The sequence below is a fragment of the Pieris rapae genome, chromosome 12 (assembly GCF_905147795.1).
Source record: "Pieris rapae chromosome 12, ilPieRapa1.1, whole genome shotgun sequence".
NCBI lineage: Eukaryota > Metazoa > Arthropoda > Insecta > Lepidoptera > Pieridae > Pieris > Pieris rapae.
In genome coordinates, this window is record NC_059520.1 from 6,176,453 (window position 1) to 6,191,895 (window position 15,443).

Consider the following 15,443-nt stretch of genomic DNA (forward strand, 5'->3'; position numbering starts at 1 on the left):
CACATTTAGTTACTGCTTTAAAGCAACAATAAATTTTTTTTATAGAACAGGGGGCAAATGGGCAGGAGGCTCACCTGATGTTAAGTGATACCCATGGACACTCTAGATGTTAGAGGGTTCGCGAGTGCGTTGACGGCTTTTTAGAATTTGTACGCTCTTTTCTTGAAGGACCCTAAGTCGAATTGGTTCGGAAATACTTCAGTGGGCAGCTGGTTCCGTGGTGGTGCGCGGCAAAAACTGCCTTGAATAACGCGCAGTTGTGGAACGGCGGACGTGGAGGTAATACGGGTGGAATTTCGCATTCTGCCTCGAAGTCCAATGATAAAACTCAGCTGCAGGTATTATTCCGAACAATTCCTCTGAACACTCTCCATGATAAATGCGGTAGAAGATGCAGAGTGACCCCACATCGCTACGCAACGCCAAAGGATCAAGCCGCTCGGAGAGAGATTGGTCGTCGACGATTCGAACCGCTCTTCGTTGAATACGGTCAAGTGGAAGGAATTGGTACTGGGGAGCCCCCGCCCAGAGGTGAGAACAGCACTCCATGTGGGGCCGAACTTGCGCTTTATATAGTTGCAAGCGGTGGCCCGGAGTGAAGTACCGTCTCGCCTTGCTGAGCACACCAAGCTTTTTGGAGGCTAATTTAGCCTTCCCCTCCAATTGACCGCGAAACTGAACGTCGTTCGATGTGTCAACACCAAGTATTCCAACGCTGGCTGCGGCTTTAAGAAGAGTGTTTTCGAAGACAGGAGTGGCGACAAAGGGTGTTTTTTTAGCGGAAAACGCGCAACCTTGTGTCTTCTTGGGGCTAAAAAAACAGACTAGTGTCAACACTGATATTAGTGTTTGATTAATGCTTTCATTAGGTTTGGTGCTTGAACATTATCAATTTGAATGCAAATTTAGAGTTAATATTGATTTGCTACTTGTTTGAATTTTCTCTGTTTATTTGTGGGTGATCCATAAATCAAAATTTAACCATTTATAATAGATTGTTTAAAACCTATTTCTTCTTTTAAATTTAAGAATTGTAAACCAGAAAGTAATCAATAAAATTAAACAAGGGATTATTAATAAAGATTATAAAATAGAAACTTAAGTCTGGTATGAAATTCTGACCCTAAATTAACTTGATTTGATATTGGTGCTATGTTGGAGCACGAACTAAGTATACATTGCTTCTTCATTATACAATGCTGTATATTTTCCGGAGGCACATCAAAAGCCTATTAGTATATTAACATTTCTGACATTTAATAAAATATTAAACATCTTTTTGTAGTCAGACGGTTCCTTGGCCCTACCGCGTAGTCATATATTCATTTTTTAAATCACGTTGGAGGTCAATAAGTTAGATTTTTAAACCGAAACGCAACAAGTAACTAAATCCGCCGTTTGGCTTCTTCTCATTCTTCATAACACAATCTGTAGAATGGAAATAATTTAGAAACAGTTGTCATTTAATATTGACGATATCATATGACGTTGATGTTTGACATATAATACAAACACTTCACATTTAAAAAAATCAATTTATTAACTTAGTACTATCATCAGTCAAAAACAAAACAGAAAATTATTAATATTTTTTCAATTCTATTTCAGATCCATATTACCAAAACAACAATATTCAATTAAAGTCTATTTTATAAAATAGTGGCTTCTAGAACAACTATGTACTATTGAGAACACCAATTTAATATCAAATTATGTTTGTTCGGAATGTTTGGTCTGCGGCAGAGTTAAGGTTTTGCTGGTAATATAATATTATTGACTTGAAATCAAAACCCTTAGGACCATTCGTTAATTACGCATTATCGTTGAAATTACAGCAAACCCATGTTGCTCAAGAAGCCCAATAATATTGGATATGCTCAGTGCCAACTAAGACAACCTTTTCATAATTCGCGGCGCGGTGCTCGACGCCCTATTATTGAACCAAACCCACTAGAAATTCCACAAATTGAATCGGGTCCTCTAAATGCTAGCTCATTAGTTAAACCACTACTTTTTACTGTAGGGGTAAGTTGCTTTGTATTAAATCTTTTAAAATGTTGCATCATTGCAAATGCAATAATTATTTGTTATTAAATTAGGATCTGACTTAAGAGAAATAACATTTATTTAGGTAACAGGAGTAAGTTTAGCTGGCTGTGTTATATGGGAATATGAGAATGTTAGATCTCATGCAAAAGCTTTTCTTAAAAGACCAAATAGCTGGCTCAATTCCCATCAAAGGCGCAATGCTCAGGTATAGTGTTACATTTTCTTAATATAATTATAAACCTTACATTTATTTCAAACATGTAAACTGCAATGTTTTTTATATTTATTCTATTTATAATGCATTTTCTGTATGCATGTTGTCTTAATGGGGTGGTATTACCTAGAGCTATGCATGCATGCTTTGGATGCCATTAAATTAATTTAAATAATTATTAAATATTTTTTATATGTTTTATAGAAATCTGAGCCAGGTCCAATAAGACAATGGTGGGATTCATTGAGAACAAATGAAAAAGTCTTCTATCCTATCCTTGCTGCTAATTTATTAGTTTTTGGAGCCTGGCGTGTGAGAGCTTTACAAACTTTTATGATCAGATATTTCTGCTCAAATCCCTCTGGTAGTAAGTATATAATATATTTTATTATTTAATAATGGCACAATTTTTTTAATATAGGCTTTTAAATTTGCTTAACATACATATTTCTTATACATAAATTTACTGTTTTAGGTGCAGTGTGTCTTCCTATGGTTCTATCAACATTTAGTCATTATTCAGGATTTCATTTAGCTGCTAACATGTATGTTTTATACAGTTTCATGCCAGGTATGATGAAAACAATAGTTTCATACAATTTGTGATAGGTATGATATATTATACATTATGGTTTCTTGTAAAATCATAACTGCCACTGCCTTAACCATACAAGGAAATTTTAGAGTTTACATTAACAAAAGTGAACAGCTGGGGTTCAGTAAAGTTCATCTTAAAAGGAAATATCTATATATCACACTGAAGAAACAAATATATAAAATAGTAGTTTATTTTATATTAAATCTTTACCCATAATGATTTAAACATTTTGTACATCCAGCGGGCATTGCAGCATTGGGAAAAGAGCAATTTGTAGCAATGTATATGAGTGCTGGTGTAATAAGCAGCTTTGCCAGTGTTCTTTACAAAGTTATAGTAAATCAGCCTGGTCTTAGTCTTGGTGCGGTGAGTTATATATATTCTGCAAATATTTTCAATTTATAATTAAACTAAAACTTTAGAAAGCTAAGGCTAAGTATTTTTATTCTGTATTTACCATTTCACATATAGGAAATGATGTAATTGAATATTTTCAGTCAGGAGCAATCATGGCAGTGTTGTCTTATGTATGTGTGCAATATCCTGACACCAAACTGAGCATAATATTTTTGCCAATGTACACCTTTGCTGCTGGCACTGTGAGTATTACAGAAGTTGTTTTTATGACAGCTAGGTTTAAAGGTGACATTAATTTTTATCATGCTAGATGCTTGTCTGCTCCTCTTTAAGGATAATATCAGAGCCTTTTTCATAGTTTTACTCTCACATAATAATTTTATAACTAAACTAGTTAACTTCATTTTTAAATTAATTATTTACAGAAAAAATTGAGCATTGGAACTATATTAATGTTATTATTGTTTTTAGGCAATCAAAGTTATTATGAGTGTTGATTTAGCTGGAGTTGTCTTGGGGTGGAAATTCTTTGACCATGCAGCTCATTTAGGTGGAGCATTATTTGGCATGTATGTATCTCCATATTATGTTATTTATAGTTTATTTAAGTCTTCAATGTGTTAAGGCTATTAACATGATCAAACATCCAACCTTCTAGTTTGATCATTAAGCTTCCTATATATATATATATGTATATGTACCAGCTTACATTTATATTTTTAACACACAAATATACCTTTTCATCAATTTTTGTTCATCACCAACAGTGATCCTAATTTAAAAACATATATATACTGCGCGATTCGAAGGTAGCAACACCAGAACTAAGAATAGAGTGAAAATTACATCAAGGTAGTTATCACTATTGCTATTGTAATATCTTAATATACAAATTTTCAGGGCATGGTGTTATTGGGGCGGCCTACACGTCTGGGGTAATCGAGATAAGTTTCTACAATATTACCACAACTTTAGAAAGGATTCTAGATAGTATTAATTTAAACTGAACTGTTTACAAAACCACTATTGTGACTTTATGCTGCAAATTATTTTGATAGATTATATTTTAAATGGCATTGTTATCAATAAAACAAACTAACAGTTTTAAAAACTTTTTTATTCTTACACCTGTATTAATTACAAAACTTAAATGCATTTGTGGTAAATAAAGCAACAACACCAACAATGAGTACATAACTTACACTTTGAGTGCATATTTACATGGAAAATGAGGTTGTAAAATTTTAAAATATATATATATATATTTATAATCACCAATTGCACTATGAAGACCCTTTCATATAAAGCCATTTATGACTTGACTTTAAAAGACTTCTTGAAATTTATGCCTTCAGAATTTTTGCATGGAAATCAAAATGTTCACCAATATAGGTGGAAATATAATAATAAGAATGGTCATATCCTTCACGTAAATTCAAAATGACAGGCATTCCAACTGAACGGCATGCTTCAACAAGATTTTCTGGCAGAAGTTGCTTTTGTATATAGAAGTTATCAGCAGCCCCCTGTAAGCAAGTATTTTTTTTTTACCTTTTAAAAATGTTCTTTATCTGAAAACACTAAAAACAAGAAACTATAGTAAGATTTATTACAAATACACAAAGTGACATTCATGAAATATACCTGATCAATTAGAAGGGTAAGAGGTGGTCCATCATAATTCTTTACAAGTTCAGTAGCATCCCATTCCACCCACTTACTTTTATCTTCACCTAAATAACCAGTAAATGCTTTAACACCCCATGGGCAGGCAATTGGATTGCAAATAGGAGCAAATGCACTTATTGATTTATATTGGCCTGGATTTCTTAAAGCGGAAGTGAGGGCACCATGACCCCCCATACTGCAAATAAGCAAAGTAGTATTAAATCTTTGACTTATAAAATATGTTCATCTTATATCAAATAAATATGTTTATTTGGATATCCTAAAATATTACTTGCAGCTTAGCTTTCATAAAGCAAAAATATTCTTCTTTTTTATATATTATAACTTATTGCTAATTTATATAGTTAGTTGAGGTAACATACCTATGGCCCATTATACCAATTCTGTCTATATCAACTACATTCTCAAATGCACTTAATATTAAACCATAAAGCTCACTATTAACATAGCTTCCCATTCTATAGTTTTTAGACCAGGGATCTTTTGTTGCATCTAAATAAAATCCAGCAGCAACTCCAAAATCCCATGATTCATCATCTCCAGGTATTTTAACCCCTCTCGGTGAAGTGTCTGGGCCCACAACAATGATTCCATGTTCTGCTGCATATCTAAAATCATAGACAATTTATATTTAAATACATCATTTACATGTTTTGTTTTTTCTTGATAATTATTTTAACTTTCAAGTGTGATGTAAAAATGACTATATAATTTGATAAAGATAATGCGATAATAATAAGTATCAATGTGGCGAGAGGTCAACTAGTCAAATATAATAAAGTTACATAATTATAACAAGTTTTTAAATATTATTTTCCATTTTTGGTATATTCTATATGTAAGTCTCAAATAACATGTTTCTTTTTACCTAAGATTCAAACATCCAATACTTTGTGCTACTATAAAGCAATTTTTAAAACTAAGAGTGTTAAATATGCTCCATATTAAGTATAACAACGCTTTTAGGTTATTATTAGGCTTGCCAAGGTTTACCAGTGCCTTAGGTGCGTTTGTCAACACTATAGAACTAACAGATTAATGCTATCATTTGGGTTATGTATATTTTAAGCATGCCGGAGGGGCATAGCTTAAAATATTGGTTGCTGCCCATGCCACACTAATAATTTTGTTGTTTTGATTGCTAACCAATTCTAATATAGCTATTAAGACCTGTAACTAAAACTACACATGACACTCATCTGAAATATATAATAAATACATATAAAATACATACCTTTGAAAACCAGACTTTGAAATAAAGTTTTGTTCTGAGCAGGTTAATCCAGATAGATAGAAAATAACAGGTAATTTAACATCACCACCCTCTGCTTGCGGAGGAAAATAGATAGAAAAATTCATTCGGCATTTAAGCTCATTTGACTGATGGGAGAATATCTTTTGGTAGCCACCAAAAATTTTATTTGATGAAACCAATTCTAACAGCTCCATTATAATTTGCTATAACAAAACGAAAAATTAAATTATCTAAATCAAAAGACAAGTAACCTTCAATGAAAATTAGGGGTTAACCTTTCACGAGTATTTCTTACGAATAATCAACTAATAATCATATCAACGATTGGAGACAATGTATATGACGTCACCTACATTTATGATAATACATTATTAAACATATGAATATGGAACTTAATAGAACTTCTGACTACCGGCATCGAAAAAATATACACAATAATACATTGCAATACTGCGAATTATATTTTATAACATGTCTACTGAATTGAATACTTTTCTGTAACTTAACAATATTCTATAGACTAAACAATCTTACCAGTAAATTTTATATATATTATTTTTAAATAAAATCCGTAATCACGTTACAACTTACAAAATGCGAATCAGAAATTAAATTTTAAAATAACACTAATTGTCAGAGATGATAGTTGACTAGTATTAATTCTTAGATCCTATATTTTCTCTTCGTCAGTGTAAACTTTAGAGTTAATAATTATTCTTTGTCTGTTGAGTGTTGACAACTGACTTATAAATAATACGTCAAAAAGTGACGCCAAGGTGGCTAGCCGCTAAACACTATGGACATCGGACAATTATTTGAATTTGTCAAATAGTTGGTAAATTTGTGAATTATTCTGAGAATGTGCAGTTTTATTTGTTAATTGGGTTTCATAAATCAATCTTTATTTGTGAAAAACAATCCTTGTATATTATTTTGTGCAAAATGGATGCAGAAGCACAACTACATGGTGATGTTTCCGATGGCGCGGAAATGTCTCCTTTGGTTGAAAATCAACCAGAAACAATTGATGAAATAGCGGAAGATAACATTGCCAGCGAGCATTCGGATGCGGTTGAAACAACAGAGGGTGCAGGTAATCCATATTTGATCATTGATGTAAATACATATTTTGCAATCCCAATAAGCGTGAGGTTGATGTCAGGTCACTCGCTGCGATGCTCACGCCTCATTAAAATATTTCATATATAAACGTTAAAACTTGACCAATGTAAGAACTATTATGTCTTTTTCTTATACTTATATATAATTCTAGCTACAAATGGAGGAGCACCCACAAGTAGCAGTGATCTTTTAGAACTGGAGCAAGGTGGAGAGCAGGCAGAACATGATGAACCAGAAGTTGGTGACGAAGGCAATCATGGTGAGTACCAAAATTATGCTTTCTCTGTTTATTAATTCTTAAATATATAATTTATTTACCCATTACTTACTGTTTATCTAGAAGCAGAAGATGAAATGGATATAGATGAAACAACTCCTGGAGCAGTTGGGGATGATTCTGCTTATATTGGGGACAACTGTTTATCAACTCCAGTAAGACATTTTTTGTATGAAACTTAAGTTTTCTATTTATCTCTGTAACCCATCCTGTAAATCTTCTCTAATATTTTAAAATGGAAAGATTTGTTTGTTTGTTAAAATGATGTACTACAGATTTATAAAGAGTAATAAAATCTAATAAAAATTGGTGTTTACATATTTATAGTTTTTAAAGATTAATGACAATAATATGGTTTTATAGGCTGTGACTGAAGATAACTCTCCTCAAGAGAGTGAGGGCTTAGATCTCCTTTTAAAACAAGAAGTTCTGGATGAGGATACGGCTGAACGAGGTGAACAACAAGAAGAGTCTCCTGACCAATCAATCAGCTCTGCGATGCCAATTGAAGGTGATACTGCATCAATTATTAAAGATGGTTTGTTTTTTTTTTATTTATTGTTATTTTGCGATTTCATCTTCATTTAGTTATGCTTACTTACGAAAATTATTTTTTAAAAATTGTATACATTTCATAAGTATTTCTTGGTTCTTAAATAGTTGTTTAATTTTAATATTATACCCATATACATATTACTTGTTTACATCCATTATTTCTTTAATTCACTTCAATGTTTATTACATTCATTCTGTTAGCAGATGAGTCAAGTACAATGGATGAAGATATGGGCGGCGGAGAAGGAGTTGCCAGCAGTGATGATGTTAATGATATCAGTAGTGCTGCTCAGGACATTCTTGGAACAGCCATAAGGTATTATCATAAAAGTATTTTAAGTGCGCTCACATTATATTTATGTTAAAATTGCTTTTTCATGAGGTGCTTATGACAAAATTTTAGTCTACTATATAAGAATGCATTAGTCAGCATTATCAATCTTCTCTCCAATAGATAGACTGATACCCAGCTTACGAAGGCTTAGGCCTATAATGCATTATTGTTTGTATAGTGACTGAAATATAATGATGAGTGTTCAAAAGGTTGCACAAAATGTTGTGTAAAAAACAATCTATAACAAATAGCTTGGCAAATGACACGGAATGATCACATTTTGCCTGTGACTGTTAATTTAAATTTAATTTCACTTTCTGCCACTAATACTCGAAATAAGGCGTTGGCAAACCACAACTTTGATGGTGTTTTTCAAAATTTAATGAAAAACAACAAGTATAATGGAAGAGTGTTGTGATAATAATTACATTAAGTAGTAAATATAGCTGTGTGTGGCTCAAACAATTTAATTTTTAAAGAAGTATTTTTTATTTCTGCCACATGGTTACTCTATCGTACAAAGTAACTGGGCTGTTTATTAAACAGCTTATTGAGCTAATTAACTGCAACATACATGAAGCAGCATACACATGTTTATTAGTGTTGTAAGTAGTACATCATATTTTTGTTATTATGTATAATATTACATGTTTCTATACAGTTCTAGCACTCCAGAAGGTGCTGACATAACAAGTAGTGGGCAGGGAGAGCCAACTCTCATCTCTTCCACAGCAAATGGACCTGCAGTACTTCATTCCTTCACTATACTGCCACAACCCACTAATGAGTGAGTTTTAACCAATTATTAATTATAGTCAGGATAATTTGAGAGTTAGAGGAATCTTGAAACTAAATAATCAAAGTTTAGACAAGGCAAAAAGGGATTATCTAAGTAGATTATATGCTAACAGTAGCATGTATGAAACAATTTATTATTAGTAATTAAACTATGCCAGTGATGGAACATCTACAACAATTAAATGTTGAAGAAAGCCCTCTAGTAAAATAGTAATACTCTAAAAAATAGTCAGCGGTAAAGCAATATAAAGTTTTTTTTTTATTAAAGTCATGATTTCTGTTTTTTCAAATTGAAAGAACTTATATAATTACAGTTTTGGTGATGCAGACACATCAGAAATGGAAGGAGGGGCAGACACTATGCCCGCTGTAAGTGAGTCTATGCCAATACTCACAATGACAGCGAATGGAGCTGCTATTCTATCTCCTAACTTATTGCAAGGTATTTTACAATTAAGTAAACGTTTAAGGATATTTAGTATGATTTTGGTATTTATAACCAGAGACATTTCGTACATTTGAATCCCAAAAAAATTTGCAATGTATAAGATTATAAAACAATATGTCTAATTGATAACCTCCTCATTGGGTTTTTTTAGTTGGTTAATAAAAATTAACCGGTGAAAAGCATTGAGTAGACATAGATTTACTAATCTTTTTTTGCAATTAAATGATGCCCTCTGTAAAAAATTTCTTTCGGAAATCGAACCGAGGTGGATGAGGTGGCTGTCACATGTCCTATAGAGAGAGAGGAAGATCAACGACTCGTAGAATTTACTACACGTAATTTGGATATAAAGTCATACCTAATATGAATACTCTAGTGGCAGCCAGTGGAGTAGCTGAGGAGGGAGAGGGTGAGGAAGGAGTAAGCGGGGGCGTGTCGTCATCGGGAAGCGGCGCGACCGAAGAGGGGGCCGTGAGCAGCTCAGGGGCAAATGGGCAGACGCCCATTTGTGCGCCGCCCACTGATGCTGCCCACGCGCTGGCCACCCTCGCAAGTGCTGCCTTACATCACAATCAAGAACAGGTGTGAATTATTCATTTTTAAGCCTTATATATCTTTATTTTACGAAATTCTATTTCCAACAGGGATTGCGGGGGTGGGTGTGAGAATGTTAAATTTATGTTTCCAAACTGTAACTTCTACAGACTCCAAATGATTATTTTTTTACTGTTTAAATAGAAAAGGTTAAAGTCAATTGTTTTTTTTTTTATTTAATTAATTTCATTTGTTTTTATATAACCTAATTAATTTTATGATAAACCGAAAATAAAAATTTCAGAAAAAAAATAAAAATTAACAAAAAAGCAAAAAAAATATGAATAAAATTTACTTTATTTCCTTTGAAAATTCGACCAGCGAAGCGGGCGGGACCGGCTAGTATCTTTATAAAAGTACGATTCTATATCAGAGATATTAGTGACGTCACATATAAAACAATATTATTGCAAAATGAATTGTTTGATTGTAAATAATTACAAAGGAAATATTTTTTAGCCTGAACCAGAAGAACAAAAACCAAATGAAGAAGACACATGGTATACTGTTGGTATTGTTAAAGGAACTACATTTACAGTGAGTATACTTAAATGCATTAATTTACTTTATAGTCATGAAAATGTTCACAAAACACGAACTGAATCATAAATTATTTTCGAAATAAATAACCCTATATTACTTGGTAAACAATTATTAAAATTTCTCGAGTAGTTTATAAATGTCTGTCAACATACAAATGTTAGCCCTTAATATATATTATATATACTATATTATGTAGTATGAATAATAATTAAGTATTTTGAGTACGTTTAAAATGGTTGAAATATACCGTAAACCATGGTTATGACCATTCAAATATCACCAAGAAATATTTAGGTAAAACGTACATCCAATTGCACCCTTTAAAAATAAAATAAAATATGTTTATTTTGGAATATAAGATCATCTAGGTATCACTTATTCCACGTCAATCAATTCGAACCTGTAGGCATCCCTACTCATCGGCAAAGACAGAGGGTGTAGGCCGAGAGAAAAAGCCGGCGTAAAAAACTCTCGGTACTCTTTTAAAAAAGCAAATCATCAAACAATATTTAAAACAAATATATCAAATTAATTAGAGGTAGCCTGCCCAGCACTAGTCCCAGGCCCTTTTATCAACTATATAATCGCTAACTTTATAGTAAGCCATTTTACACAGCTTTTCTTTAATACATTTCTTAAATTTATTAAAAGGCAGAGATAAAAGAGCCCCTTTTCCCAAAAAAGAGTTACTAACTTTACATAGTCTGGTACGGGGAAATTGCAGCCTGACTTTATGTTTGCTTTCGTCTCTTTCTGTTTATTTATAATTACGCTGTGATGAAAAGAGACTAAATACTTTAGTTATTTTTTTATAATAGTGTAACGTCTTTTCACTTTAGGAAGAATATTTAAAAGATGATCAATTAGTCAAATATTATTATAACGTAATTTCGGATTATTTATTAGTTACAAAACCATATACGAATTGTTATATTAATTCTGATAAGTATTGAAAACACGTAAACAAATGCAAAGTTTTTACGTGTTAGTTATCATTTTGCGATTTGTGTTAAATGACATAAATCGCTAAATGATAATGACCTGATTGATATTGATTTGATTATAGTATTGTCTTTTAAACATTTAAAGAAACACTTTTTTACCGGATTGAAGCTATGTATTATTGTAAACTTAATCAATTTCTGCAGAAACCCTTTATCTTATAGTCGATACCAACTCCGGGGAAATAAATACAGATAATACAACTTTTTCTGCAGCTGTGATATTTTTTAACATTCAACACCTATTGTCCTCAGTCACGTGACTACGCATGCTGCAAAGCACGCGAAACGCCGGATAAATTTAAAATTATGTTTATGTAATTATAAGCCAACAATAATACATAGCTTCAATCCGGTAAAAAAGTGTGTTCTTTAAATTAATTTTATTAGTGTAGGTCGACTATATGTTTATAGAATAATATTTAATAATGTCTTTTTTACTTTGCTACAAACAGATTTTTAACATTTTACCAGGTTCAAAACTACATATCTGATCCGAACTTAGAGCTGTCAAATTTATCGTTGGACAATCTGCCAGACCTCAGTGAGTTGTCCACGACGCCATTGGAGCACGGCACAGCGTACAAGTTTAGGATCGCCGCCATTAATTCCTGTGGCAAAGGGGACTTTAGTGAGGTATTTAACAAAAATCTTACTAGTACATACAGTATTGAGGGTTAAAACCCTATTATATTAGGATAAATCCTAAATATCACAGATAGAGCCTTTTTGTTAGATGAATTTTTTTAAGGTAAATTTTGTGTATGGTAAGAGAACAAAATAAAGAATCCTAGACTGTTTAGACCTTATAGTGGCTGTGATGGATAGTCATAGGAATGCTTGCTTTATTTTCCATTCGACTATGGAACCTTAAAAACCTCTTTTGTGTCTATAACACATTTAGTCTATTGTGTTAAGATATTTTTTACAGAGCTAAAATGGCCTGTCTTGGATTGACAGTCATGGTTACAGCAATCCTAAAGTTTAAAAGCGATTTGGAATATGAACTAAACTAGTATAAACATTCTTATCTGTTTAAATGTATTGCTTTCGAGCCGGCTGTTTTGTTTTAATTCCTGATGAAAAATGGACTATTTGACAAGATTCTGAAAACTATTTCTGATTATTCATAAGTGACAATGGCGGTACTTGAACATTATTGTATATTTTAACGTTGTCGAGTATTGAGATGAAAATTAAAACTTAATGTTACTTTTTTTTAAACCCGCCTAACCGCAATATGACGTCACTCGAACAAGTGATTTTACGCCATGACGCCTTGTAAACCCATGTTTCATGTGTATTTCCGTCAAACAAACAAACAAAAATATCTTTATTCATATAGGTTAACAAGTACACTTATGAACGTCAAAAAAAATTAAATTAATTTACATTTACTACCAGTTCGCAAGTCAAGTCAAGTCAAGGCAAGAAACAATGAGACAATAAATGTCAATGAGCATCTCATCCATTTTTGCATCTGACTAAGCAACGAAGCATTTGTATTAATTTAACAATGTTTCTTTTATAGGAGGCAGCATTCAAAACCTGTCTCCCTGGATTCCCGGGCGCACCTTCTGCCATCAAAATTTCAAAGTCCGTGGAAGGCGCACACTTGTCATGGGAACCGCCGCAGGTTGCAGCCGAAGGCATCTTTGAATACTCCGTATATCTTGCTGTACGCTCCAGTTCACAACAAAAGGTAGGAGTGCTAAAAACGCGTTTACCGGTGCATTTTATTTTTTATAGTGAGAGGAGGAAGCCTGTATTAAAATGTAAATTATTATTGTTATTTTAATGATTTATGCTTATATTGCTTATGTAAGTTAATTTTACTTTAAACACATTTGGTCTGGTAATCTTTAAAATTTTGACTACTTACCATTACGAAGTTGAGAGTATATATCATAAATATAAATTAAAAACTTATCAATCTTGGTAAAAAATAGAAATTGAATTAAAAATTTGTGTATTTTATTACAATAATACAGTTATTAAGTAAATAATATGAGCTTACTAAAACCAAACATGAAAAATCCTCATGTAAAAGTCTCCTCCAGAAACGCATGCATATATGTCAAAAATACTGAATTTATTTTAATGAAACTTTGTTTTCTGAGATATTGTGGACCGACACATAATTTAATACATAATATGCTTTGAAGCCTAAAGAATATGCTTGTCTTATAATTCTAACTGATACAACTACATTTTAAAGTCGGTCAAAAATAGGAGTCGTGAACAATTCCAGTCCATTTGTTACACACATTGCAGTTATAGGCGTAGACAATTTTTTGTGTTAAATATCATTACGGCTTTTTAATGTTGACCTATTTTAATTATTATTCTTATATTAATGAAAAAATTTCAGGAATCAAAGAACCAGTTGGCCTTCGTACGCGTATACTGCGGTAAAGCGAACACGTGCGTAGTTCCGCAGTCGTCGTTGGGCGCGGCCCACGTGGACTCGTCAGCGAAACCCGCGATCATATTCCGTATAGCAGCGAGGAATGACAAGGGCTATGGACCCGCCACTCAAGTCAGGTGGCTGCAAGGTGTGTATTCTTATACAAAACTTTTGCCGACACGTTTGTCCGACATAAATACTAACAGGATAGTAATCCTTTTTGATTAGTCAAGTATGCGTCAATGTCGGTTTTTGACAACTCGAAATTATTACTGATTTTATTTATTTATTATTTTTTATGGCACAAATAAAAGCCATATTAAAAAAAAGTTGGACTGGATTTTTTATGTTTTACAACAATTATAAATTTTCAGATATAAAATCAACGGGCGTAAAGCGGGCAGGCGAAGGTCGACTTCCGGGAGCGTCGCCCTCAAAACAAACCAAACAAGTACTGCACTAAACTTCACTTAGAATAATTATTTTTTAACCATAACCTAGTGCTTCCAGACACTAATTGCCATATAAAACTAAAATATTCTGTAATTCATTCACCATTGAAATCTTTACTTTGAAATCAAATTATTAAAATAAATATATTAAATTTCTCCTGTAGATTTCGATTTGTAATTCGTGTTCTGGAAGCACTGTAACGTGCCGTTTGCACGGTAGTTTTACACATATGTATTTTTTTAAGACACTTGGACCCGCGGATAGATGTATTAGAATAATTTTGTTGAAGCGCAATAAGTATGTAAGATTCGAATGAATAGCGTAAGTGAAAATTATACACGTTATGTAAAATACTTGACAGAGAATAAACATTTTTTATAAATTGTCTTGAATTTTTATCAACATTTATTCGTATTTAAAAGCCCCGCCCTCTTTTAAGGTAAAAACTATAAAGATTTTAAAAAGTATAATCAATATTTAAAAATGTTTACTAAGCCATTGTTTAATTCGTTAACACACACACAACATTGAAGTCCTAGAAAATACATTGTCAAGTATCCCTCTGGCAGTACGAACGCAGATTTGGCATTTTTACATTGAGTATCCAATTACTGAAGAGCTGTATAAAAGTTTTCATTTTTCGAGTTTTATTTCCGTTTCCAGCAATACTTCTTTATTTTCGTTTCGTTTCATCCTTATGCGACGCTAGTAATAATATAGTAACAGACGAATAATTTCCACGGCCATTC

The 15,443-nt window shown here is 32.5% G+C and overlaps 3 protein-coding genes across 8 annotated transcripts; 2 read left to right on the plus strand and 1 right to left on the minus strand.

The window, feature by feature from the left end:
• Window positions 1-1,536: 1,536 nt before the first annotated feature.
• LOC111001695 (presenilins-associated rhomboid-like protein, mitochondrial) lies at window positions 1,537-4,323 on the plus strand. Of its 2 annotated transcripts, none has more exons than XM_022271698.2 (9): window positions 1,537-1,750; window positions 1,836-2,025; window positions 2,132-2,254; window positions 2,468-2,630; window positions 2,739-2,834; window positions 3,103-3,227; window positions 3,359-3,460; window positions 3,690-3,787; window positions 4,119-4,323. In XM_022271698.2, exons 1-9 carry the CDS (start codon window positions 1,713-1,715, stop codon window positions 4,207-4,209), a joined length of 1,026 nt encoding a protein of 341 aa, XP_022127390.1. In that variant the 5' UTR covers window positions 1,537-1,712; the 3' UTR covers window positions 4,210-4,323. The 2 variants fall into 2 exon arrangements, with proteins under 2 accessions (XP_022127390.1, XP_022127383.1); XM_022271691.2 differs by having other exon boundaries at window positions 1,537-1,759; window positions 4,119-4,322.
• Window positions 4,318-6,843, minus strand: LOC111001712 (S-formylglutathione hydrolase). 2 transcript variants are annotated; one of them, XM_022271709.2, is made up of 5 exons: window positions 6,697-6,843; window positions 6,142-6,365; window positions 5,270-5,515; window positions 4,863-5,082; window positions 4,318-4,744 (listed from the first exon to the last, which is right to left on the minus strand). In XM_022271709.2, the coding sequence occupies exons 2-5, from the start codon at window positions 6,354-6,356 to the stop codon at window positions 4,562-4,564; spliced, it is 864 nt and encodes a 287-aa protein (XP_022127401.2). In that variant the 5' UTR covers window positions 6,357-6,365; window positions 6,697-6,843; the 3' UTR covers window positions 4,318-4,561. The 2 variants fall into 2 exon arrangements, with proteins under 2 accessions (XP_022127401.2, XP_022127409.2); XM_022271717.2 differs by lacking the exon at window positions 6,697-6,843 and adding an exon at window positions 6,438-6,582.
• Window positions 6,844-6,929: 86 nt separating this feature from the next.
• Window positions 6,930-15,078, plus strand: LOC111001765 (host cell factor-like). Of its 4 annotated transcripts, none has more exons than XM_022271771.2 (13): window positions 6,930-7,255; window positions 7,436-7,543; window positions 7,625-7,716; window positions 7,925-8,099; window positions 8,318-8,432; window positions 9,112-9,237; window positions 9,563-9,690; window positions 10,073-10,278; window positions 10,750-10,827; window positions 12,309-12,470; window positions 13,366-13,536; window positions 14,206-14,389; window positions 14,616-15,078. In XM_022271771.2, the coding sequence occupies exons 1-13, from the start codon at window positions 7,105-7,107 to the stop codon at window positions 14,702-14,704; spliced, it is 1,785 nt and encodes a 594-aa protein (XP_022127463.2). In that variant the 5' UTR covers window positions 6,930-7,104; the 3' UTR covers window positions 14,705-15,078. The 4 variants fall into 4 exon arrangements, with proteins under 4 accessions (XP_022127463.2, XP_022127470.2, XP_022127477.2 ...); XM_022271778.2 differs by having other exon boundaries at window positions 8,321-8,432; XM_022271785.2 differs by having other exon boundaries at window positions 7,925-8,072.
• The last annotated feature ends 365 nt before the right edge of the window (window positions 15,079-15,443 follow it).

Excerpts from the sequence above, each read along its gene's own strand:
- LOC111001695 (XM_022271691.2), top strand. The coding sequence starts at position 1,713 with ATGTTTGTTCGGAATGTTTGGTCTGCGGCAGAGTTAAGGTTTTGCTG. Across the intron at positions 2,835-3,102 it reads TTTATACAGTTTCATGCCAG|CGGGCATTGCAGCATTGGGA; the intron begins GTATGATGAAAA and ends TTGTACATCCAG. Across the intron at positions 3,788-4,118 it reads GGTGGAGCATTATTTGGCAT|GGCATGGTGTTATTGGGGCG; the intron begins GTATGTATCTCC and ends ACAAATTTTCAG.
- LOC111001712 (XM_022271709.2), bottom strand. The coding sequence starts at position 6,356 with ATGGAGCTGTTAGAATTGGTTTCATCAAATAAAATTTTTGGTGGCTAC. Across the intron at positions 5,516-6,141 it reads TCAAAGTCTGGTTTTCAAAG|ATATGCAGCAGAACATGGAA; the intron begins GTATGTATTTTA and ends CTATGATTTTAG. Across the intron at positions 5,083-5,269 it reads ATTGGTATAATGGGCCATAG|TATGGGGGGTCATGGTGCCC; the intron begins GTATGTTACCTC and ends GCTTATTTGCAG.
- LOC111001765 (XM_022271771.2), top strand. The coding sequence starts at position 7,105 with ATGGATGCAGAAGCACAACTACATGGTGATGTTTCCGATGGCGCGGAA. Across the intron at positions 9,691-10,072 it reads ATCTCCTAACTTATTGCAAG|TGGCAGCCAGTGGAGTAGCT; the intron begins GTATTTTACAAT and ends TGAATACTCTAG. Across the intron at positions 10,828-12,308 it reads TTAAAGGAACTACATTTACA|GTTCAAAACTACATATCTGA; the intron begins GTGAGTATACTT and ends ACATTTTACCAG.